At 34.0% G+C, this 26,774-nt stretch overlaps 1 protein-coding gene and 1 long non-coding RNA gene across 2 annotated transcripts in view; both read right to left on the bottom strand.

The window, feature by feature from the left end:
• Positions 1 to 1,798: 1,798 nt before the first annotated feature.
• The window catches only part of LOC144970046 (THO complex subunit 2-like), a 47,439-nt gene continuing 22,463 nt past the window's right edge, over positions 1,799 to 26,774 (bottom strand). Inside the window, 21 exon segments of the mRNA XM_078909241.1 lie at positions 1,799 to 1,974; positions 2,535 to 2,596; positions 3,302 to 3,399; positions 5,777 to 5,933; positions 7,319 to 7,384; positions 10,532 to 10,567; positions 14,298 to 14,338; positions 14,895 to 15,235; positions 16,057 to 16,219; positions 16,942 to 17,011; positions 17,595 to 17,661; positions 18,130 to 18,245; positions 19,291 to 19,359; positions 20,357 to 20,485; positions 20,956 to 21,084; positions 22,100 to 22,257; positions 23,479 to 23,620; positions 24,340 to 24,466; positions 24,807 to 24,901; positions 25,376 to 25,420; positions 26,413 to 26,577. Coding sequence (XP_078765367.1) covers positions 1,950 to 1,974; positions 2,535 to 2,596; positions 3,302 to 3,399; positions 5,777 to 5,933; positions 7,319 to 7,384; positions 10,532 to 10,567; positions 14,298 to 14,338; positions 14,895 to 15,235; positions 16,057 to 16,219; positions 16,942 to 17,011; positions 17,595 to 17,661; positions 18,130 to 18,245; positions 19,291 to 19,359; positions 20,357 to 20,485; positions 20,956 to 21,084; positions 22,100 to 22,257; positions 23,479 to 23,620; positions 24,340 to 24,466; positions 24,807 to 24,901; positions 25,376 to 25,420; positions 26,413 to 26,577 — 2,301 coding nt within the window. The 3' untranslated portion in view covers positions 1,799 to 1,949.
• On the bottom strand, positions 8,766 to 9,711 carry LOC144970047 (uncharacterized). The gene is made up of 2 exons (XR_013644899.1): positions 9,571 to 9,711; positions 8,766 to 8,882 (listed from the first exon to the last, which is right to left on the bottom strand). It is a non-coding gene; the product is annotated as an uncharacterized LOC144970047 (long non-coding RNA).

Here is a 26,774-nt window from a genome sequence, read left to right as displayed (position 1 = left end):
GAGGCAGACAGACAATGATATGATGAAGTCTAAGGCAGTCAAAGGAATACATTCTGTACGGTATCAGAGTTTGTCTAAAGTCGTGTGATTACATACACATTCACTATCTATCTTCTAGTAAGACATGGATATCATTCCTCACAAGAAACCACACACACACACACAAACGACAAAAAAGGGGTGGGGGCATTCAATACCGCATCATCACACTTCTTAACAAGAAAAAATAAGAAAAAAAGATGAAAGATAAAATCTTTGTATTTTCTGCATAAAATTAGTCCCCCCCCCCCCCCCCCCCCCCCCCCCACACACACACACACACACATTTCCCACTCTCAATTGCATCATCAACTCACCAACATTAAAAAAAGCCAGTTATTTTTATATTTATTGTTATCATTATCGTTACTATTATTTTTTATATTTCTGATTTGCAATAAAGCTTTATAATGGATGTTTGAAATAATATAATATAGGCATTGCATAAGCAAGACGTCAGGACACATCACCAGACTGAACCTCAATTTAAAACAACAGGATCATTACAACGACCTTGACACGAAGTGTGTCATTCCAACACTGAACGAAACACACAAAATGTCTTCTTTAAATAAAAACAACATACCGATGTCAAAAAGATCTATGAAAAATGTAAAGGATTTGCGGTCAGACAACGCTCTATCATTTCTATAGGTCAGCATGACCTGAAATTGGCTTGCATACCTTTCAACATCCATGAAGATTTCTATATCAAATTTTCAGACATTGATAATAAATTGGCAACATGTTGGTCCAATACAAATCAAATTTCGTTGACGAGAGTTCAAATCAAGTAGAAGACAAGACACGGACAACAAAAAGATGATCTGGAAATTTTCTTCAAAAACATCAGAATTCAAGATGACCACATTAAAAAAAAAAAAAAAAAAAAAAGAAAAAAAAAAAGAAAAGTGGAAACAAAATAAAGAGGAAACAAAAACACATCCCCCCCCCCCCCCCCCCCCCCCCCCCCCCCCCCCCCCCCCCCACAAAAAAAAAAAAAAAAAATTAAAAAAAAAAAAAACAATCCCAAAAAAACAGACTTAAACCTGCCTTCGCATCCAAAAAATCTATATATAGATTTAGATACAGATTAAATTTGTATATGCGACTGGTCTGCAGTTAAGACAACAAGGATGAAAAAGTGACAAGTTCAAACACGTGTCCTGTATCATCTGATGTGTTGAAGATTCATTCGGTATCGGTGTTAGGATGATAAATGTCAATAAAACGGTGATTAAAAATAAATACAATTGTCTGTTTAGAGTCAAAAGGCTGATTCAGATGGTTGTGTGGTTGTGTAAAATACGGATGAAAGTATCCATACCTGGATTCGAACTTGAGTTTACCCCCAATCAACACACAATCTGGAACTTACAATTCTTATTCCTCATTGGTTGACCAGCAGTGTGATTTTTATAATGTCCACCAGCTTAAACCCACCAATCAATGAGAGAAATAAATGAAAACTGCAATGAAATAGTCGAAGAATTGAATACAACACATTCAGAAACATTCATCAAAATAACAAATGAAAGAAATATGATTGCTGAGGTAAATTATTGTATAGCAAAACAGTAAAATTGACACACACACACACATACAATAGAAAAATATGGAATTCTATCCAGGCAGAATAATGAAAGACACCTTCTTTCTAGAGAATCAAATAACATATATTTTTAAAAAAAGAAGAAAAAAAAAAGCCAGAGAAATAGAAACATGACAAAAAACAAAACCTATAAAATTAAAAAACAAAAAACAAATCCCCACCCAAATCAACAAAAGATGTACGTTAGACCAAATGAAGACGTGACAGTGAATATTCAATGGATGGTTACAATGAAAAAAAAAGTCATAGTCATAGGAATAACTCGTGAGTGACTTGGACAGGATACAAGAGGGTGTCGTCATTTCTTCTGTTTCTTGGAAGATCTGGTGGGGAAAAGGTTAAGGACTTATAAGGCATTTTACATGTATGTGTCTGTTACCATTCAGTTAAAGAATATCAACAAAACCCAAGGAAAGAAAGCGGTTATCTTCTGCCCCATTCAATAATCAGGCCTTTTTATCAAGTGTCATAAGACTAGGGAATTTTTTCCCCTAACAACTTGAGAAAAATAATCCAAGTAGGAATTATTTAAGCCATCAACAGCAATGCTTAACATGTAGGACGAGACAATATTACAATTTTTTCGGACAGAGACAATGCTGTTTACGGCCAAGTAATCATTTTACACCTGAGTACAGTGAGAGACTGTGAGTAAAGAGCCTTTTCCAAGGACTCAACTATGCGCCGCTCAGAGTGGGACTCGAACCCAGGACTATCAAATCCGAAGGCAAGTGTCATACCACAAGACCACAAAGCCGCAGTAGGAGAAAGAAAGAAAGAAAGGAGGACAAGGAGGCTTGGGGCAGAAACCACCGTTAATCACAATGTACATGAATTGAAAACGATACTCCTTCCACATGGAGCAAATCAAACAAAAGGATACGATTTCTCCCTCTTCTCCTTGGTTTTCACTTTCATAGGTGCATCCTCGTCCAAAAATTGGTCCTGAGAAAAAAGATAGAATAAAATATTCTTAAATAATGAATAACCTAAAAAAAGACAGAGAAAAACCAGATATTAAATACATTAAAAAAAAAAAAATCTCCATCTATCCAGCAGTGAATGGGTAGCTGTATCTATTAGATCTGACAGAAAGTACTTGGCGGCAGACTAGGGTCCTACCCAAAGGATAGCAAGCAATTGCTGTTGTCCGTTTCACGCTTTAGGAACCGAGATAAACTCTGATTTACAATTGAAAGCTATCAAGAAAATGTGAGACTAAGGGGAAAGGTTTAAAGAGAAAACAAAGTTAGATTCCAAGAGCACATTATCAGTGTACTTAATCTGATATCACCTGAAAGTCTCACCGGACACAAGCACAAGGATCTCACTGAGAGTGAGAGGAATACACTCAAATGCTTACAAATCATAAATATTTTGAAAATAAAAAAAATATAACATTATTTAACAAAGAGATGAATTACAAGGAAAAAAAATATCATCTCCCAAAACTATATATATTCATTTGATTGTTTCCCTCCCAGCCAAGGACACTGGCCAGGGTGAGGACAAAACCAAGTAATCTCATTCCAAGACAAAGACAGAAGGCGAGTTGGAAAACCTCTAGGGGGATAGAAGACTTAGCAAGTGACCTCCCGACCCAAAATGGCAGCCCACAAGACCCCACCCAGCAACGAGGGATGTTCTTACCTTTCTAGATGAGTGACTGCTGGTTTTAGATCTCTCCTTGTATTCCTTCTCTCCCTGGCCTTTCATCTGCATTCCATTTGGTTCACCATTCTGTTTCTCTGTTTTAAATAGAGAAGAACATAGATACAATCAATTTAGTGCATAACTTTCAGACAAATTACGTTAAAATGAATTTCACAGCATAGACAACAAAAAAAATTCCCTTTATTCATCCCGTAGGGGAAATTTGTCTCTAGGGTCTATTCCAAGGCAAGACTGGAATAACCCAGGCACGAGCTCCAGTGCAGTGCCGCAAATTGAGCTAGGGCGAGGTGACTTGCTCAAGGCCACGCCGCGCAGCAGGTGATTGAACTCGGTACCTTTCAGATACAAAGCAAAGACCGAACTGCAGTGCCCCGCTGCCCCACTGTAAATAGTCGGAGTTTATCTCGGAATGTAGAACATGAAATGGACAATGACAATGGAAGACCCCAGCACTAAAAGGACTAAAGTCACACTTTCATGATTTTTAGATAATCAGTGATAAACTGAAAGTACAATCACATCAGTTCGCTCACCAATTTGGTTCATGATAAACATAAACTAAGTATCTTATCTCAATAAGTTCGCTCACCAATTTGGTTCATGATAAACATAAACTAAGTATCTTATCTCAATACTAGTTGATTTTCTTATATTCTATTTAACCTTATCCAAATTTTAAGTTCCATTTTCTCAATTGACTTCCTGTGACTTAAGTACTTTTAGCACTAGGCTTTTGAATTGCTTGCTATCCTTATGATAGGATGTTAGTCTAGTGAAAAGTACTTTCTGCCAAATCTAACAGACCCAGCTAACCAATCACCGCTGAGTTGACAGGGGGTTCAGAAAAAAAATCTCAACTACAACCAAGATCGAGCTCAGTACCTTTGCATGTGAAGCGAGTGCTCTACCAACTGAGCTATCGGGACCCCCGGATGAGGTATTTTACTTATAGTTCATGATTTGTTAAAATACGACTCAAATATACCATAAAATAAAACGTAAAACAAACAAAAAAAACCATATTAGTAAATGGTATAACTATATCTACCAATACCAGATGTTAGTACAAATTGAAACAATGGTAAAAGTCACAAATAAAATGATAAAATTTAATTTTTTAATTTTTGGAAGGACATTATTTTTGTGCTTAACTATGACCACCAATTGCTTGACTTTCAGTTATAAAATAAACAGCTTGCTTATAACCAAAGTACTATCCACTTTTTGGCATTTTGGCATGAACAAAATTGACTGAATTTGGAAAGTAAGGAAATGAAATATTAAAAAATGACAATTATGTTTTTAGCTTTCTTTGTTTGTTTTACAACAGACAATCAAATTTTATGAGCAAATGTTTATTGAAATATTTCAATTGATCTATTTTTAGTTTCAGTTAAAAAGTGCAAGAGAATTTTAGTCCTTGCTACTTAGTTTTAGTAGTTTTGCTACTTAGTTTTAGTAGTTTTGCTACTTAGTTTTAGTAGTTTTGCTACTTAGTTTTAGTAGTTTTGCTACTTAGTTTTAGTAGTTTTGCTACTTAGTTTTAGTAGTTTTGCTACTTAGTTTTAGTAGTTTTGCTACTTAGTTTTAGTAGTTTTGCTACTTAGTTTTAGTAGTTTTGCTACTTAGTTTTAGTAGTTTTGCTACTTAGTTTTAGTAGTTTTGCTACTTAGTTTTAGTAGTTTTGCTACTTAGTTTTAGTAGTTTTGCTACTTAGTTTTAGTAGTTTTGCTACTTAGTTTTAGTAGTTTTGCTACTTAGTTTTAGTAGTTTTGCTACTTAGTTTTAGTAGTTTTGCTACTTAGTTTTAGTAGTTTTGCTACTTAGTTTTAGTAGTTTTGCTACTTAGTTTTAGTAGTTTTGCTACTTAGTTTTAGTAGTTTTGCTACTTAGTTTTAGTAGTTTTGCTACTTAGTTTTAGTAGTGTTCATTTTGCTTCCACTGTGAATAAGCCAAATATGCACATGCCATTCTGACAAGCGGTATGCTATAAATTGACTACAAAAGAAAAAAAAAAAAAAATTAAAGAACATAAGAATTATAACGGACAAGTTTAAAAAAGAAAAGAAAAACAAACTGGGAGTTAAAAAAAAAAAAGAAGCGAAGAGTAAAAGGGAAATCAATAAAATAAATAAATAAATAAAAGGATTTAAAAAATGACAAAAAAAATATGTGAGAGAAGTAAAGACCTGAACAAAAACAGAAAGAATGTGGGAGGAAAAGTAAAGACATGAACAAAAAACAGAAAAGAATGTGGGAGGAAAAGTAGAGACCTGAACAAAAACAGAAAAGTATGTGGGAGGAAAAGTAACTACTGGAATGAAACAAAGAAGTATGGTGGAGGAAAAGTAGGGACCTGTATACAAATGGCCCAAAAGCATGAATGACTACGCTACAAGGCTACACATGCCACATGTGTATACAATAACGCTGACGACAACAACAGCCTACTAGAGGATGACGACGAAGAGGACGATGGAGGAATCAGTTTAGGCGTGGAGTCAAAGTCATAGGAAGGGTGACGATGGTGATGATGATGGGATGGATGAAAGTCCTCACTTTTTCTCCTCTTGACGTAGTCGTCGTCCAGGTCATCCACGCCGTGGTCCTGGAAATATTCAAAACAATAATGTTTTTGTTTGTTTTTAAGGGTTTTACGGCGCTTGCAACACATTAAGGTCATATCAGCGCCAGTAAAAAGGAAGAAAATGGGATAGTAAAAAGTTCTAGAATTACAATTAAAGCACCCAAGAAAAAGTAAGACAAAGGGGAACTGGGAACAAATAGGGATCAGATGTAGATTCCAAGAGCACACTATCGTGTACTTAGTTTGAGACCACCTATAAGTCTCATCTGGACGCAAGCACAAAATCCAACAAAGAGGAACACACTCAAATGCTTACACTATACATTCAAAATGACAAATATAATAATCATAACAGAGAGATGATTTACAAGGAAAAAAATATCATCTCCCAAAACAATAACTATGCATTTGACTGTTTCCCTCCCAGCCAGGACTCCAACCAGGGCCAGGACAAAACCAAGTAACCTCATTCCAAGACAAGGACAGAAAGCATGTTGGAAAACAGATATAAGGGGATAGAAGACACAGTATGTACCTCCCTGCCCACTATGGGAGGTCAGGATCCCCACCCAGCAAAACAATAATAATATCACGATGATGTAAAATAAAATAAAATTCCCTTTATTCATCCCATAGGGGGACATTTTTCTCTCGGGTCTACTCCAGGGGAAGACAGGAATAACCCAGGCATCAGCCGCATTGCAAATTGAGCTAGGGCGAGGCGACTTGCTGAAGGCTGCACAGCGGTGATTGAACTCGTACCTTTCGGAGTCGAAGCAAAGACCGTACCTCTGAGCCACTCTGCCCGTTAATGTCCTTAGGACATCAATACATAAATTAATCTATTGGCAGAATACAAATTAAAACTTCATTGGCCAGACGGAATTTCTTTCACATTATCATTTTTCCCATTCTTATAGTAGATTGATTGATTTATTCATCATTAATACAATGATAATGATGATGATGATCCATAATTATTATCGTCATCACTGTTATTACTTTTAAAACCAAAAACTAGAGGTGCTTAAATGAGTCGATAGAATGGAGAGAAAAATGTGATTCATAGATAAAGGAACAACAAAAACGTCATTTGTTTTGTGTTGTTCCCTTATTTATGAATCACATTTACTCCCTTTATCTTTTTCTCCATATTAATACTTTTATTATCATTTTTGGCATGACTATAACTACACATAATATTGTTTTCACCAAAAAAAGCAGTAGCAAAAACAGATAGGCAAGCCAAGTTCTGAATTAACTAAAACCATTGTTTACAAATTTTATGCCCTTTCCAACTATTTCGATTTTATTTATCTGTCTTTAAAAAAATCTTAGCATGGAAATACAACCTAGCTGAATATATCAACCCGAGTATTGGGACATTATTTCATCTATCTTCTCACCCTTTTCTTTTCCCTGCGTTCATATTCCCAGCCGTCGTCATCTTCAAATGAAGGGCTCTGTGAAGACTTGAAGGGAAGAGAAAGAGAAAAAAGAGAGAGTGTGAATAGAATAAAGGCGAGAAATAAAAGACAACATTTTGAGTTTAAACATTAGGCATTTCTTTATTATTATTATTAATACTATTATTATTATTGATATTGTTATCATCATTACTATTATTATCATCATTTTAATAATAATAATAATAATAATAATAATAATAATAATAATAATAATAATAATAATAATAATAATAATTATTATTATTATTATTATTAAGGAAATGAAAGTAATTTTTAAGGAGAAAAACGCCAAACAAAACAAAACCCCAACTCAAAACCCTTTGAAATTCTAATGATTATGACATCTCAAAGATTTAATTTATACCAATATACGTATAACGGAAATTTACAATTCTAACATACAGAACTTACGGCTTTTTATGCAATGTTAAAAAAATAAAAACAATCAAAGGAGTCCCAATGGCCATTGATAGAGCATTATTATCTATTGTATATTGTATTATAATATGACATGAGTAATTTCATGCTTATGTATTAATTATCTTAAGCGCCCATATGTCAGTGGTGTATAGAAACTTTAATAGCAGGTGTATGTGTGTATGTATATATGTGCACGCGTGTGTATGTATATATGTGCACGCGTGTGTATGTGTGTATGTATATATGTGCACGTGTGTGTGTGATTGTTTGGATATCTGACTTTGTAAAACACCTTTTTTGAGCTTTAGGCAACAAGTGCTAAACAAATGTGGTTATTATTAGGTAGTCCAAACTGAATTTTTTTTTTGCAAGAAACACACCCATTCAATGTTTTTCTTGTAGAACTTTTTATTCTGATTACTATGATATTTGATTTGTCTTCCTAGGTCAAAAACTAAAAAAGTTATGGCAATTTGAAAATCATGGATTTTGGGCCGAAAACGGGAAAAGTTAAAAATACTAAATTTCCCAAGTTTGGGGTACCCCAAAATCATTATTACTATAGATACAGATCTAAAATCGCTTGTGGTTACAAATATGATGGCATAGAATAAGCCCAATTTTTTTGGGAAGGCTATTTAGCATAGTTTTACCACAATAACTTTTCAAAGTTCAGAAAAATCACAGAAAAGCAGTTTCCAAAAAGTTGCCGAAACATGCGAAAAAGACGCAACTTCAAACTGTCGTAACTTTTTTGTTTGTTGACATAGGATGACATATTATATATCAAATTAATCAGGTTTTAAAGCTCTATCTGAATGGTGTGATATATAAGTTCTGTAAGATCATTATCAGTAACTCAAGAGAGGAAAAAGGTTGCCAAGTTTAAGAATTTGGACAAAAGTACCCAGACCCAGTGGTGGCCGAGAAGCTATTTTCTCAAAATAATGGAACAAGACATGTCTTAATAGCTAAAACCAAGGTTTATTTATCATTCTATGCAGGACGGATGGTAAGGTTGCCCGTCTCCCCTTTCCCACAGCCAGGAATGTCCTTTTAAGGGACCTGTACTGGTCATCATCTGTTTAAAACAAAGTAAAGTAAAAGCAAAATTAATGTTTTTCATATGTTTAGGAAAAATGAGGACATTTTAAATTTAAACCGATATTCTTTATTTTTTCACTTTTGGAATTTTGTTTCTTCCTTTTAAAAAAAAACTCACTCCAATAAAAAACATAAATTAAAAAAAAAAATCTCAGCAAAACAGAATATCCTTCTAAAGTCAATGAAAAGAAAAAAAATAATGTTTATAAAGAGTCAACTATAAAAAATGAATAAGTCATATTTATTTACATTATTGTGAAGTAGTAAACAACTCACAAATGGAAATATATAATCTAGCCAAGGAAAATAATTCTCTACCTCCAGGTCTGTCTATCACTACTATCATCGATGTCCGCCATCTTGGATTTTCTTAGATATTTGTAAGGGTTGTAAAAATCGTTCTTGTGGCTTAAAATTAATTGCCAGTAACACAAAATTAATTTATTTAATAAATATAATGCTTGAAGAAAGCAAATTACTGTATCACAGCTTATTCTGAAAATCAGAAATAAATAGGCTCTTCATTTTCTGAGACGGACCCAGAGTTCAGCCATTTTGAGAAGATGGGTTTGAGGACGATGTTGGATAAAACAATAAAATAAACAAATTTAAACTTAATACCTCTTAATTTATGATATTAATAAGTGAATTATATATTTATTTACCTGTCAGAACCTTGTATCGAGAAATTTCGAACGGTAGCGTTGATTCAGGCGAGATTTATTTGTTAGCCATTGGAGACGTCTGATACTGCTGCCGGCCGGTGGGAAAAAGAATTTCATTCATAAAGTGATGCGTTGTTTCGGTTTAAGCATTCTGCGCCGTTGGACATTTTTTAGTGTTGTTTTCGTATTTATAAAAAGGAAAAATACGGCTTTCCAAAAATACCAAATAGAACTTGATCATAATGAAAATTAGCCTTGAAAAGTTATAAAAAATGCGATATTTTCAAAACCAAAAATAAGAACTACTACTATTTGGTACCAAAATAATCGGCCCTCTTTTACGTGTCTTATGAAACCAGTTTGGGCGAGATTGAACGAACGGCGCAGTTTGCCTGGCTATTTACGTTGAGGCGGTATGATTTTTTTTTTTCGGCGAGCGATAAAAAACGGCTCAAGTGACTATTTTCGTTATCAAAGCACAAAGTCAGTTTTTTGTGCATGCTAAAACCAAATATATCATTGGAAAGATCAAAGATTGATCTTTTTATTGATATATATATCATTGCATTTACAATGAAAATACGTGGTGAAGATTAAGTGGGAACTTGATGGAAATCAGCTCATTTTACGTCCAGAACCCGTTATCGGGGCAGTTTGGACTACCTATTATTATTATCATTGAAATCCCAATATGAACTTCTGCATTGTGAAACAAATTATATGTCTAAACACCCTAAAAGAGTGTTTGTTTTAAAAAAATAAATAAATGAGAAAATAGAAATTAAATGAAGCAAACAATCCCTTTAAGGTCTTTAGCAAATGTGTAGAAGTGTAGAAGAATAAAGGAAAATGAGTAAAAATACGCATTTTTTACAATAAGTTGGCAGCACTGGTCATGGCGCTAACTAACAAACAAACAATAAAAGTTGTGAGTTCATGAAAGCAACAAGTATTTAATTACCTTTCTGTGCTTGCTTCTTCCTTCATAAGATGCTTCCTGTAAATTCATAGAGGGAGAGGGAGGAAGAGGATGATGATGAAGATGTAGACAAAATGCTGCTGGGCGAAGCAGTAACCGCAGCATTGCATTGCTGTGTGCTTCCCCAGGGCATCGGCTTCAAACCATCTCTGATCGCCTCACACACTTTTTCTTTCCTACTACTTAATTACAAACTGATACATATCATTATCATTACATCAATACTGTTGAATTATAGATTAAGGTCATATTTCCTTATTCTAATACTTTTAATGAAATTTCAGATGTAAAACTAATACAAAATAAGAAAAATTAATAATCGAAATGTAGAGAAAAATGTATTTATTTTCTAGATTACAGTACAGGATGCATAAAGAAAAATCTGGAATAAAAAAAAACAACAAAAAAACAAAACAAAAAAACGATCTAGAAGCGATCTAGCTGAAAACAAGTTATGAGACAGCAGAGCGAATAAATAAATATTTATAATCCAAAAAACTAACTTTAGCTAAAATATATTCTATCAGGATTGACTCAAAACTCACAACAATGAGAAAGATGTTGTGCATTACAAATTTCATGTTATATCAATAAAAAGTTTTCTTTGTCTACTTTTGGAAGCCATGCCAAAAAAAAACAAAACAGTTTTATAAAATTATGCAAAATTACAAATATTTCACTTTTCTGCTTTATATATATTTTTAAAAAAATGTCACTCAAGACTTCATTTTTGTTAGTTGAAAACTATTTTGTAATTTCTTTTCCGGATTCCCCCCACACCTAACTGTGCTTTGAATTAATATTTACAGAGTTGATTCTCATTTTTTAGCTGTGATTGCCTAACCTAAGCCTACAACCAGTCATATATTGTACAGTCCATCATTTTAAGTCAAAGATTTATCTTAATGAGAGGAATAATCATTGCAATTTAGATTTGGCATGAAAGGAAATGATTTGATTGAGAAAATAGTGATAAACTGAAACCACACTCTTGTAGATTAATGCTCTTTCATGAAAAAGTAACACATAGCATTTAAAACAAATACTTTTTGATAGATGCTGGTTGTGACAGTTACACATCATGTAAGTTTATGCTCTTTTTTTCATTCATCTGAACAAAAATATAAATCTTTTTTGTTTTAAGTTAAAGGAAATAAAGATAAATAAACAAGGTATAAATCTTTAACAAAAGGAAACAGAATATAATTTTTTAATGGGAAGACTGGATAGAAAAGCTATTGAGAGAAAAAGAGTAAAGGCACATACCAAAGTCAAGGTTCCCTTCCCTCCCATCGGGCTTCAAGGTGTCAAATGGAACTAATCTCATCACCCTTTACAGCCATGGATCCCGTCAAAGAGCAGACGTGACGACACAAACACGTTTACGGATGTCAATTATTTGTCAAATCTAAACGACATTTCTTGTCTTGGTTTATCGTAGTCGTAAAACTGGGAGCAGGTTTTCATCTCAAAAAGATCCATCAGTCTGTGTGACATTTTAATTCATATCTGGATAGATTCTCAGCGTCGATTATCCAGTGTTTTAATTGACTCGCTTTATGACTCTAGATTCTACAAGTAGCAAAGGGTGACCACGGCACTTTTCCAAAGTACAAGGTTCTGACACGACATTTTCAATTCCGCTTAACATCCACAAGTCAGCTTATGCATCATTACTTGTTAAGTTGTATTTGTTTCAGATCGATTAAACTTTTCCTGTAGAGGTTTCTCAATGGGCCCCGATGTTTGGGATGCTAGTATTTCACGTCTGCTTCTCCAAATTTCTTTTCTTGATTATTCTGGTGGCTAATCTTGACAAAATGCCTTTTATTTTTTTCAAGGGCAGAGTAAAATTCTTCATCCATTTTCTTGAACGATAATGACAAACTGTTTGCATCATATGGGTTGTAATGATTTTGACTATGAGCAATAAGCTGTACTATAGAAAAAGAGAAGGAACAGCAGAGATGAGGATGAGGATATAACTAAACAGCTTTTCTTGTCTTGGTTTGTCGAAGTGGTAAAACTGGCAGCAAGTTTTCATCTCAAAATGATCCATGAGACTTTGTTCTGGGTGACTTTATAATCAATGTCTGGATCGTTTCTCAGTGTTGATTACCCACAGGGCTATATTTGGCTTGCTTTATGACTCTAGATATCACAGGTAGCAAAGGGTGACCACAGCATTTTCCCAAAAAGCAAGGTTCTGCAATATTAATTTGTTCCTAATACAAATGCATGCAATTAGACACTTCATGGCTGGAATGAAATGTTACATTTTCCTGGTCCTCTGTGCGTCGGACAATAAAATAGCTGACATTCTTGGGCTGATAATCATACTGCCTCAAGCACAATCTTCATTGATGGTGATCTCTTTGGACATTTATGCCACTCGGATGTTTCCAAATCTCATGGGTAAATTAACCCATGCCCCTTTTCTCTCCTCAAATTCTGGATTCTCTTACTTAACTAGATGCAACAAAAAACATTGGATGGCATGACCAATCAAAAATCATGAATTTTGCTTTTTGTGATGAATGACTTTCACTCAATATCAGTAACTTTCAATCTTTGTATTCGTATGGCCCAAGCAAGGTTTCATTTTCCAACAACTGTGGCTCTCTCACCTCAAAGCAATTTCTGGAAAATACTTCATGCGATTTCAAAACTTGATGCTCAAGTGACCAACACACGTAGACAAAGGAAACACAGTTGTGATTTTTTGCAATTTGCTCAACGCTGCTTTCTTGAAAAAATTCAGGGACGATTTTCTGGACATTAATTTTTGCTTCAAGCAAATGGTATTGAAATTGTGGCAATTTTCATCGTACGAGAGGTCATTTTAGCCATATGAAGATATTTTGGAAAATGATATTATTTTTAGCATTGAATCCTCCTGGAAAATTTGCATTCAAATTCCATCATTTTTTCCATAGCAATATTTTTATCAGGAGTTCTCTTCCTTTCCAACAATGAGATATTTTGTTGAATCTTTCATCTCTTTATTCAAAGTTCAATTAACTCTGGAATTCCAGTCATTTTATGATAGAGATCTCAAAACTCTCAGTGATCAAATTTCTCTCAGTTGTTAAAACTACCCGACACGGTACAATAGTTCAACAAGCTGGTCTCTTTTCCTCTGTGCCGTGATAAGACTCATGTATGTTATGACGACTGGCTCATATCAGATCTCAAAACAATCTATATGTAGATTTTAATCGACAAACTTTTGTCTTTCAAATTCTCTGGACTTGTTCAAACTGTCAGGAATGGCAGATATTCTACAAACTGTCAGGCATGGCATGATTATTCTACAAACTGGCATCTTCTACGGCATCCTCTGTACCACGACTCATGCTTGTTATGATTGATGGCCAGCTCATGACTTTTATCATTCAAAGTCGTTGATCCCAATCTGGAATAAACTCATCAAATATTAATTTGTTCCCAATACAAAACGCGACGATGCAATCCTTTTCTTCCTTCATAATAATCCAGCTTCCATGCCTCTAAAGAAACGCAAATCCACTTCCTTTCTTCTTTTGTAGTAATCCAGCTTTCATGCCTATTAATAAACGTAAATCCATTTGGATCAATCCCCGACTTGTCAAACACCATCTGCTATTGGCGTGTTGGACGAGGTCAACTAGTCCTTGTGAAGTCCCTTCCCATCCACAGGCGTTGCCATCCATCCCCGACAGACACAAATCAAACGGCACCACCATCACTGCAATACCTCTATACTAACCTGAGACATGGCTGCAGCTTCCAAACGTTTTCTTTTGGATTCTGTCAACACAATCAAATAGACAACATTCATTTAAGGTATAAGGTATAAAAAATTTATATTTCTAACATTTCTATTGAAAATTGAAAAATAAGGGGAAAAAAATCTTTACATCTGCAGAGATTATAAATGTTGTTCTAAATTTTTTTAAAGCAAAAAGTGAAAATAAATTCCTTTTAGGCATCATTTTCATTAATAAACTGTGAGATCAAAAATTAATTTTGAAATTGAAATATTAGTAAAATAATTGTAAAAATAAGAGCATATTAGTTATCATCATATCATCTACTAAGTAAATTAATGTTATAAATTCCAACTTTGACTTCTATTCGAATTTGATGGACAAATCTTAAAACAGAACTATTTCAGATCACATCTAATTAATATTGATACCTTCTTTATTTAGTTAAAAAAAAAAAAAATTATTTTGCAGAGCATGCCAAATGGATTGAGCACAATTTACAGATGTCTCATACTACATAGGTCAATGTTTAAACATTTAAAAAATTACAAAACAGTTACAAAAGAAAAAAAAAACTAACAAGCCCAAATTCTCACCTCTATCGTCAAGCTGCCTGGGAGAGAGTTCAGCACTTCGTCTGTTCGAGGATGAAGACGATGTAGAAATCTGGCCACCGCTGCCTCCACGCTCCTCCCTCTCATAGTCTTTAGCACGGTACCTGTCATCGTCCTTACCCGCGGCATCCACCCTCTCCTTCTTTTCCTTCTTCTCCTTGGGAGTCTTGCCACTGCCCCCACCGCCACCCGCATCCTTGTCCTTCTTGTCGCTCTTCTTGGGCTTTTCCTCTTTGGGAATCTTCAGAGGTCTTGGCCCATCATCGTCAGCGGCGTAGTCACCTCCAGCATCTCTGTCAACGGGCTGGTGTTCTCTTTTGATGCTGTCAAATAGGAATCATTTCATTACATTAAGACAAATAAACAAATTAAATAAAATAAATTGAGGTTTTATATAGCGCAATATCCACTAAATGTGCGCAAAGCGCTTTACAAAGGGTCCCTGTCCAACAGCAACACATAACATGTAGAACGAGACATGACACCTGTTAGGCGATATTACAATTTTCTTAGGACGGAGACAACGATGTTAAAGGCCAGGTACTCATTTTACACCTGAGTACGGTGAGAGAATGTGAGTAAAGAGCCTTTTCCAAGGACTCAACTTTGCGCCGATCTGAAAGTGAGTGTCATACCACTAGAACCACATAGCCGCACAATAAGACAAAAGAATACAACATAATAATAAAATAAGTTCCAAAAGAATAAGGAATTTAACAATTTGAATAATTATTGTGATATTTCTCTAATTACTTGATAACCACTCAAATTAGTAACCCATTGGAGAAATTTCCACACAAAAAAAATCTATTTCACAAATTCAGTGAGAAAGTTGGCGAAGTCTCCAGTATACAGATATACTGATAAGACAATGATTTCAACACAGATTGATATAAAAACCCGGTAAAAATAAGTCACTATTTTATGAAAGCAAATAACAAGACAAACTTTAAAGATATTGACATATTCTTCAACCATACCTTCTGATTGTCAGGATATGCAATGGCACACTAAAATAGAAATTATCAATATCATTTTTCATCAAATTGTTAATATTATGATAAGTCAACACAAAGAGCTTTAGAAAATAAATATTACAACCCCCCCCCCCCCCCCCCCCCCAATAAATGAAAAGACAAGTCACCTGACACCGTTGAGTGTTTCATTGGAGTTTGATTTATGCTTTGCCTCCTTCTTCTCTTTGGCCTCTTTCTTGTCCCCACTTTTCTCCTTTCTCTCTTTCTTGTCGCTGTCTCCATGACCTTTCTTGTCTTCTTTGCCAGAAAATTCCTGTTTCACATTTTTGCCTAGGATGTGATGAGCAAAAGACTATGTGAGCCACTTTAACGGGATAAGAGTCAGTTAGCAATTAAATAAAAAGTAACAGCAGTAAAGCGCAAAAAAAAAAAAAGAAGAAAAAAAATAGAAAAAAAGAAAATAGAATAACATATACTGAATAAAAAATTATATCATCATTCTTGATTTATAAATAAAAAAAAACAACAAAATGTGGCAATATCCGGTTAATGAAATTTTTTTTTAATCAAGAAATTAAAAAAAACAAATTCGTCTTTCAACCCTCCAGAAAGAATCATTGGTAAAGTGTTCCGTAACATTTCCCTTAAAATGTCTTGATAGAACTAATCACAATATGGCAGATAATGCATTCTAATCCAAAAATATTTTGGTAACCGTAAACTTGGAAAGTCTGTCTCCACCAAAACCTCAGATTTTGTAATAAAATGTAATATAAGTGACTTTTTACTAGGTGGTTTGAGAGTATATTCCAGGAAAAAAATTGAATGAGCTGCTATCCTTGGAACTTATATAAAGAAATAAACTATCTTTTTAAATAATAATAATGATGATGATGATAATAAATAATAATAATAATAATAATAATAATAATAATAATAATAATAATAATAATAATAATAATAATGCTTATTTGGTGATCTAATGTATCATATAATTGAAAAAAAATAATGAAAGAATATCATATCTCAAATCTTTTTCAAACAATCCTTACCATCGCCATCTCCTTTCTTGCCTCCCTCTGACTGTGACTGCTGGGATTGGCTGGACACCACCTTCTTGGGCTGAAAGGGGAAAAATACATTTGAGAAAGTGGAAAAAAACTGTAGAAAGAGCTTTTCATATGAAAAAAGCAAAACAGAAATAACTTATTTCACATATGCCAATTGTGCAGTGAATAAGAAAACACACATCATACAACCCCCCCCCCCCCCCCCCCCCAAACAAAAAAACAACCAACAAAACAAAACAAACAAACAAAAGACAAAACAAAAGAAAAAAAATCCCCAAAAAATAAACAAACAACCAACAAAACAAGAAATAAATTCAAATTCTAATCCTGGTTTAATCTCTCGATCCAGCACTTAGATAAAAAAAGAGTTAGAAAGGCATCCAGGAATCATGACCTAGGTATTTCCAGCCCCTTTAGAGTATCAGAAGTTACTGACAGAATGACTTGTTCAAGAGGGGTTTCACCGCTGGAGACTTTCTGCTTTGGCCCTACCCGTGTTTCTTGCTACTTCCAATTGAAAACCATTTTCTTCTATTTCATTAAGATTTGCTGACTCTGATAAAAGGAAAAGAAAATGAAGACAAAGGAGGAGGAGAGGAGGATGGAAAAAAAAGCATATCATATTGTATCCAAACCTCTTTGATATGGAACTCTGTCTCCTGGACCCAGCTTGTCTTTTTACTCTTCAGCTGACCAGAGTATCTGGAATTATATCAGGAATAAAGGAACATAAAATGTATTCATTGAACATAATAAATATGTATTCATTAACCTTTGTTTGCTTCTGTCAAAACCTGATTTGATTAAATCAAATAAAGTAACCTTTTGTTCATAAAGCAACAAGTCACCTATTACACTCTCTCTGTCACACATCTCTGCTAAACAGCATAAACCCATCACTGAAGGACCCCAAAAGCGTAGAGCGCTTTGAGCATGTATAACTCTGAAACAAGAAGAGTAATGACACAAGGTATGTATCCAGTCCCCCCGAAGACTGGTTTTACACTTCCAATGTGATTGGAACCAGTTTTTTGACAATACACTTTTGTTCCCTATTGAAAAAAAAACAAAAACCCACAAGTATAAAGTACTCAGAATTTTAACCAAAAAAATGTGTTTGGAGCATTTTCCAAAAAAAAAAAACCAACAAAACCCCCATACAATCCTCACCCAATGGCCAGTGCATAGATATCAGGCCTTTTCTCTTTTTCCACCTTGCTCAGCTTGTCCACTCGTCTCTCAATGGCCATTCCAATTTGGGTCATTCGGGGGAAATGAGGTAAAATCTGGTAGAAGGAAAATGTTTATACCTTTTTCATTGACAAAATACTCTTCCTTTTTAAAAAAAAGTCGTTTGATTAAAGGTGAAAATTGGTTTAAAGACGACAGAAATATGTGAATAAGTGGAATGGTGGATCAGAGAGAAATAAAGTAGAAAAAATAAAGGATGATTTATATCCCTTCATTTTGCGAGTTTAGCATCGATGGAAATCAAAACAAATTTGTTTGATTGCTCCTTTATGCAAGACGACAAAGCTAAGGGAAGTTTTAAAAACAAATCAGAATTTTTAAAAATACACTTTGCAAATTTAAAGAAAAATCAATTTGTATATAAAAGGTTTGGGCTATAAGATCATGTCTCCACCTTCATTTTATCTGTGATTAAGAGGTTTATTCACTTCTAAAATATTAGCTTTAGTTTGCAACACTTTTTTTTTTTTTAATAGATATTATGATACACAGATAGATTTTTCTAATTCTGTATCTTGGGCCAGCCACACTTACCAACAAAAACAAACTAAGGCTATAAGAAACAGATCACAACAATAGGTACGACCTAAAATCTTCCCCTGTGCCCAGGATTTGGTGACCTAAAGTCCCACACAGATGACAACACTAGACGTCCACCAAGCTGACTCTCAGAGAAATGATTCATGGGACAAAACAACATCTCTCACCAAAAAAATACACACACTAAAATCCAAGCAACAGCCTTTCTGAGAACACTAGTAGGTCTGGCTGGGCAAATCGAAATGTTCCACTCCAGCACAAGGACAGAAGGTCCCATACTACGGGACAACAGATGTATAGGGGGAAAAAGACCTAATCAGTAGCTTGCTTTCATGAGTAAAATTGGGAAATGATGACATAAGCATTAGTTCTTCAGGGCCAGAGTTTATCCAAGTTTTTTTGTTGTAGCAGAGTCAGAAAACAATTGTTTTCTACCATTGGGGTAGGATCCTAGTTTATCCCAAAATTCTTTCTGCCCCATGTAACAGACCCATCGACCCAAGAGCTAACTGACTGCTCACATTGATACAAAACTCTTACCTTAGTAAGGACAATCAAAGCGTTACGAATCTGGCTGTAATTCTTGGACTCGATGCACGTAATGATGGACTGGAATAAAAAAACGAGTTTGATTGATGTATTACTGATTATTGTCACACAATACAAGAAAGACTCTGCCATCAGAATTTATGTATTTTTAAAAGAGAAATTAGGGAGCAGGCACTAGTGTAAGATTAATATCTCTGTGGTGTAATGGTAGCACGTCTGACCTGCAATCAGGAGGTCTGAAGTTCAATCCCCAGTCGAGGAAAAACTGATTTTTTGGGATTATTTTTTTCTCGTATTTTTCTCTCTTGCTTTGTCTGGCACTATTTCATACACACATTTTCAGATCTGTATTTAAAAGGCAATTTCACTGGTCTTTTAGTTTCTACAGACACTATTCTTATTTAAGTGAATCAAAAGGCAAAAAAAGGTGTTAAACTCATTCAATCTCCTCCTGAACATTGCTTTTCAAATCCAGACAACAAAATCAGATTTTTAACTTGAAAACAAGAGCACTCTGACTTTTAACTTTTAATATAACAATTCCACACAATTCTGTGCTTTGCACAGAAGCTAAGTTTTGGCATATGTCTCTCTTTGAAAATAATAATTTCATAAAAATATAAAAGATTTTGGCACAAGCAACTGACGTAAAAAAGGTTTATTTTTAAATATAAAAACTTGAATTGGAAGGAAACAAGATCCAAATGAATCCATCCAAATAAATAATTATTTTAAAATGTTTTGGCATGAAAATAGTGTTGCTTGAGTTTGGAGAAAAAAACAAAAAACAAACCAATTTATTTGACTATTTCACCAATTCTGTTCTAATACTTTACTTGAAAAGTCCAAATTTGGAGGGAAAACATCTGCATTTGGGCAAATCTGTACATATACAAAGATTACAAGTTGTATGTGTGCCAAGTCTGTAAAGGCGTTTAACTTTATCACAGGACAGGGATTGTTTGTAAAGTCGTCATGGCATCATAGAAAAGGGAATCATGTGACTAAAAGCTAAATTAACTTATGATAAGTTTGTGGCATAAAACGGATTGCTCACCTTGGTCAACCTGAAATGCCATTTGTGACAAACATGTCGATAGTTCTCGTAGTCCAGTTTGTCCATGGTGTTGTTGAGGTCAGTGGCTTTACGGAATACAGTCAGGAATCCTGGGTAGTCGAAGCACTCCTTGAACAAAATAAAGGAATAAAAATTTCAATGATTTGCCTGTGTATAAGTAAAAAAACAAGCAAACGAGAGTCTAACCTCATTTTTCACGATATATGTTCATTCTACCAGTTTGCTTTTTAGATGCACTCACTACAAACTATGATATTTATTTTCCTTTTGGATAAGCACCATAAAGAGTAATAATCAGCTGATTTAGTCAGTGAGCTTATATATACAGAAGTAGAAGAAGAAGAAGAAGAAGAAGAAGAAGAAGAAGAAGAAGAAGAAGAAGAAGAAGAAGAAGAAGAAGAAGAAGAAGAAGAAGAAGAAGAAGAAGAAGAAAAAGAAAAAGAAGAAGAAGGAAAAGTAAAGACAAAATAGATTTCCATACAATTGGAAGGAAATGTAATGTATTAACATTGTGACAGGAAAGAGATGAGTTCATAATTGATAAAGACTCCAATAAAAGATAACAGACGTAGAATTACTTTATCATAGATGGATTTGCTGCTGTGCCATCTCATGACCGTCTCCAAGGCACTGCGTAGAAATCGACCATAACGATGAGCCTCATTCTCAGTACAGCTGGTTACAGTGTAGGTCACATCATTGAATACCTACATACGAGAAAAAACAAAAAAAAAAAACAAACAAATTTTTTTTTTTCCAAAATAAATAAAACCTGAAAATGATAAAAATGCAATTTCTTTTTTGAAAAAGTGCTTTGAGCACGTTTAGCGGATATTGCGCCATATAAAAACTCAATCTTTTTTTTTCTAATCTGAGCCTTACAACAATGTAAAAAAAAAAAAATAATGATGGTGATGATGAGACGATGATGATGATAATAATAATAATAATAATAATAAAAATAGTAATAATAACAACAATAATAATATTGCATTTCGAATGGTTTCCAAGGATGTGCAAGATAGCCTAATATAAAACAAATGAAATAGAGCCAGATGCAGAAAAACCATTTGGGCTAGAACGCTCAAAATTGACGATGGTCTGTAGGATGACATTGCATCTCCAAATGAGATTATCGAGTACTCACAACACACTGCAGAATTTGTCACCAGCACAATTACATTGGCTACATGATAGAGCAATATCCACTAAAAGTGCTCAAAGCCCTTTACAAGAGATCCTAAGCCAACACCAACATGAAACATGTAGAACGAGACATCTGAATAATTTTGGTAAAAAAATTTCTAATTTCATGAAAAATAAAAAGATTTTCTTTTACTTAAAAAAAAACTTGCGTTTTGACTCATTCTCATCTCTCCTGTTGGGAAATAGGGTGTAAAAAAAAAGTGGTCCTTCAGAGCTATCATGACCATGGAGCAGAAGTTTACTCTAGTTTCTATAACATGAAATGGTCAATAGTTATTGCTTGCTATCCTTTGGATAGGATGTATTGGAAAATACTTTCTACCAGATCTAACAGACCCAGCTACAAATCACTGCTGGGTGGACATGGGGGTCAGAAAAAAATCTTTAACCTCAGCCCCTTTGCTTATGAAGCAAGTGCTCTACCAACTTAGCTAGGGACCAGGTGGGACCCTCAGAAAGGAAAAACAAGAGGTAGAGAATAATAATACTATTCCATATAACCAAACTATTCCTTACCCTGTCATATGTAATGAGGGTAGAGAAGTTCTGGGTCTTCAGGTCATGGAGGACTTGTATGAAATGTCCACTGTAGATAGCATCGCTGGCTGTGAAGCAACACCGCGGGAACAAGCAATACTGGAGAAGGTTGGTCGTCATCTCAGACTTCAACGTGCCTGGGAAAAAAAAATAATGGATTGAAAATCACTCTAAAAATTCAGTTAAAGATTTAAAGGCAACATTATATCTACCATTCTCACCATCAGCCACAAGCATAACAAATATGGATGCCTGGGTAAAGAAATTTTGGATTGAGGATAACAAAATGACTACAAATTCCATGAAAAATTTTAAAGAAACGTTCAATCTTACTCTAGATTGACATTAGATCTAGCATTCCCACCAATAGCCACAAGCAAAAAATACTTGAGCATTTATATAGCGCAATACCCACTAAAAGTGCTCAAAGCCCTTTACAAGAGGGCCTAAGCCAACATCAACATTTACCATGTAGAGCTCGTAGACATCTGATTAATTTTGGTAAAAAATCAATATTTCATGAAAAGTAAAAAGCTTTTCATTTACAATCTAAAAAAAATCTTTGAAATGAAATGTCATTTCAAAATGTTCAAGAGTGTTTTTTTTTATTTTTAAAATCTCTATTTGAAGTAAAATATCAAATTTTGCTCCAACCCCCCCTGCATGGTCAGATTGAAACTTCTTCAGTAGAAGAGTAGAAGAGAGGAAGGTCTATAGAGAGAAGCAAAATCAGTGTTTATTGCTTTAGGTCTCTTCCAACACAAATGAGGTTATATGAGAGACCGCTGAAACAAAAAAACAAGCAATCTAACAAAAATAGTACAAATGTAAATCAAAATCATAACCTAAAGATATCATAAGCTAAATTATAAATAACTAAGAACAAACAGGCAGAAGATTTACAGGAAAAAAAAATATCCCCTGTCAAAAATACAATCACAAACCAAAGAAGCAGGATAGGCTAGTAACGAGAAGAAGAAACGACATCACTATCGGATCGTACACCCATGCAAACATCATAGGTATATGATTCAAGGGTGATGCTCCCATCCAACCACCCGCCAAAATCAGTGTAACTTGGGCTTCAATTAGGTCATTGTATTGTAACTGCTCTCTTATTGAAAACTTTTCAATCTGTCGTTATAACCAGAAAAAAAAAAATAATGATGAAAGAAATTCATTCTTGCTGTTGAAAGATTAGTAGGATATTTTAAGCCAGAATTTAAAATTAATTTTTAAAAATCAGTTACAAATTTTAAAAATACGATCCATTCCTCCCCCCTCCGAGATACAACCCATGAATCAAACAAAATGACATCAGTTATTCTATGAAATGAAAAAAGTCCAAAAACATTTACCAGTGGGAAACCAGGTTTCTTTTTCTTTCTTCAGTCTTTCCATCACTCTATCCACATGCTCCGTCTGTCTCTTCTCCTCGTCCTTTAACTTTTCTATCAACGTTTTGCATCTCTCTTGTTCTTTCTTTTTCTTAGCTGATGGCTGATGAATAGCAAAAGAAGAAAAAACAAAGTGTGGATTGTGCGGCGCTTGTAACACATTTATGTAATTTCAGTGCCAGTAAAAAGACAGAAAATGGGATAGTAAAAAAAAGTCTAGATTTATTTAAAGCACATGAGAATAAATGAGACAAAGAGGAACAGTTCCAAATAGGGAACAGTTGAAGCTTCCAAGAACACATTATCAATGTACTTCGTTTCAGATCACCTAAAAGTCTCATCCAGACACAAGCGCTGGATCCCACCAAGAGGAATATACTCAAGTGTTTACAAAACATGATATTCAAAACAAACAAAAACATTACAGTACTTTACAGAGAGATGATTAAAAAGGAAAAAAAATTATCAACTCCTGAAACTAACACTAGACATTTGACTGTTTCCATCTCAGCCAAGGATTTAAGGGCCAGGACAAACCAAGTAATCTCATTTCAAGACCAAGATAGAAAGCAACTCGGAAAACAGATATAGGGGGATAGATGCAAGCAAGTCCACCTTTTATGAGAAATTTTATATAAAGAAATATCTGATTTCAGTAAGTTTTTCTTTATAAAACGGAACACAAATATCCTGAATAAATTTCAAATACTTGGTGACGATATGACAATGAGGTTACTGCTGATAACAATTATAATATGGGTAAAGATAAACACACACAATGATAAAACACATGATAAAATCAAAGAAAAAACTCGAGCTCACCATATCCCTGTTGTCTTCAATGGCTTTTATCTGATCATTCTGAACCTGAATCTGTTTCTCATAAGCACCTTTGGGGACGTGTAAGTCGTACATGGACAGTGACCAGAAGGTAATGTAGAATTGAGGCCTGAAAGAAACAAGATGGGGAAAATGAATTCCATAAATACTCTCTGCTCATAAAAGGAAATTTCAAATTTACAAAAGTATTCTAAAATTGTTTAATTTTTTTCTAATCACAAAGGCAGGCAGGGAATGCAGTTGAGATTTATCCAGAAGTTCCATTCAGGGGTAAAACAAAGAGTTTCTCATGGTCATTATTCAAAGACTGCACTCAATTGATAATGACAAACTGTGTGTCTTAACTACACCTGCAGAAGACAATCTTTCTGCTCTTATTCAATTCATTCTATTCTTCTTTATTAAACAAATAATTAAAAATTTTAAAAATTAAAAAACAAAAAACCTACGTGAGATCGTCCCAAATTTTAGAGGATAATACTGGCTGAATGGCGTCTACCACAGGTCTCATCACCTCTCTGGAGGCCTCCATGTAACGTTGGGCCTGGTCAAACAAAAACAACAACAAAAAAACAAATACAAGTATATAAATATCTACATCAGACTTGTCAACCAACATAAAGCATACAAAAACGTTTACCATATCTCATCCAAAATTTTCCCAGTATCAGTCCTGGGTCCTAAGAATGTTTTTTCCTGATCCTTCTGTCTGGAAAGGATGTATTTGTGACAGAGTAGTGTCCAATCCGAAGGATATAAAGCAATTGATAATGTCCGTTTAATGCGACAGAAACCAGGATAAACTCCTGGCTCCATATTTTTTTTCCCACATTCCATTTTTAACACATGAAAATTATAGAAGTTGATTATTCAATTTATACTCTATTCGCTAACAAATTAAAAAACACCCATCTGCAGTTTAACTCCCCCCTCCTAAAAAGGCCAAACAAACAAACAAAAACAAAAACAAAAAAAAAAACAAAAAAAAACCCCACCCAACTTTTATTGACATGCCTACCTTTGTAGTGGATTTCTCAGCTTTCCTCATTTCATCATACTTCATCTGTAGAAGATAAAAACAGTCATGAATTTTAATGCATCTCATCATCATGAAATTAATTTTGATACGCCAGTATTTGACAGAATATGTTGAATTCTTGATTGAAACTCTGAGAAAAGGAATAGATTTATAAATTGCAGTTGTATAGATCTTAAGTTACAAGAAATGAAAGCAAAATATTTATATTAATTGCAAGTTTGAATGTTTTACTTAACATTTTTTTTGTGACTTGATGGACATATAAAGCATTTTAACCCGACTTCATGATAGCTTAATGTGATTTCCTACTTGGCTGATATAATAATAATAATAATAATAATAATAATAATAATAATAATAATAATAATAATAATAATAATGATACAACTACTATAATAATAATAATAATAATAATAATAATAATAATAATAATAATAATAATAATAATAATAATAATAACAACAACGATATCACTACTACTACTAGATTTTGTTTGTTTGTTGCTTTAGGTCTCTTCCAACACAATTGAGGTTATATGAGAGACCGCTGAAACAAAAAAACAAGCAATCTAACAAAAATAGTACAAATGTAAATCAAAATCATAACCTAAAGATATCATAAGCTAAATTATAAATAACCAAGAACAAACAGGCAGAAGATTTACAGAAAAAAAAAATATCCCCTGTCAAAAATACAATCACAAACCAAAGAAGCAGGATAGGCTAGTAAAGAGAAGAAGAAACGACATCACTATCGGATCGTACACCCATGCGAACATCATAGGTATATGATTCAAGGGTGATGCTCCCATCCAACCACCCGCACTACTACTAGAACTTCCACCACCACTACTACTACTACAAATAGTAATAATAATAATAATAATAATAATAATAATAATAATAATAATAATAATAATAATAATAATAATAATAAAAATAATAAAAATAAATCACAGTTTCCCATTGTCAAACATCACAAAAGTGTCTGATCAGTCGCAGTGTACCAATACTTACATTGATATTGTGAGCATAGAGCGGTCTGGATAGAAAGAAGGCAGCAGAGTGAGGTATATGGAATGTGGTGAGCAGAACATCAATGGGAGGCAGACGCTTGACAAATTCCTCTGTGCTTAGTTGCATCGACAGAAATGATCCAAATTGGACCAATGTGTCCTGGCACTGTGAGAGAAAAAAAAACAAACATTACTACAAACGTTAGTTAATGATTGACAAACAAAATTCAAATTTACACTGATCAGAGCAGTAATACAGATCTGCCACTGGGCAGCTGAAAATCTAAGTCTGAAGGTTAAAGGTAATTTTTGACACAAGACATGACAAAGAAAAAGAAACAGATAGAATAACGATAAAATCTT

The sequence above is a fragment of the Berghia stephanieae genome, chromosome 4, assembly GCF_034508935.2.
Source record: "Berghia stephanieae isolate SIO BIC M18660-M18661 chromosome 4, UCSD_Bste_1.3, whole genome shotgun sequence".
Lineage (NCBI taxonomy): Eukaryota > Metazoa > Mollusca > Gastropoda > Nudibranchia > Aeolidiidae > Berghia > Berghia stephanieae.
This window is presented reverse-complemented; position numbering and strand designations above follow the sequence as displayed.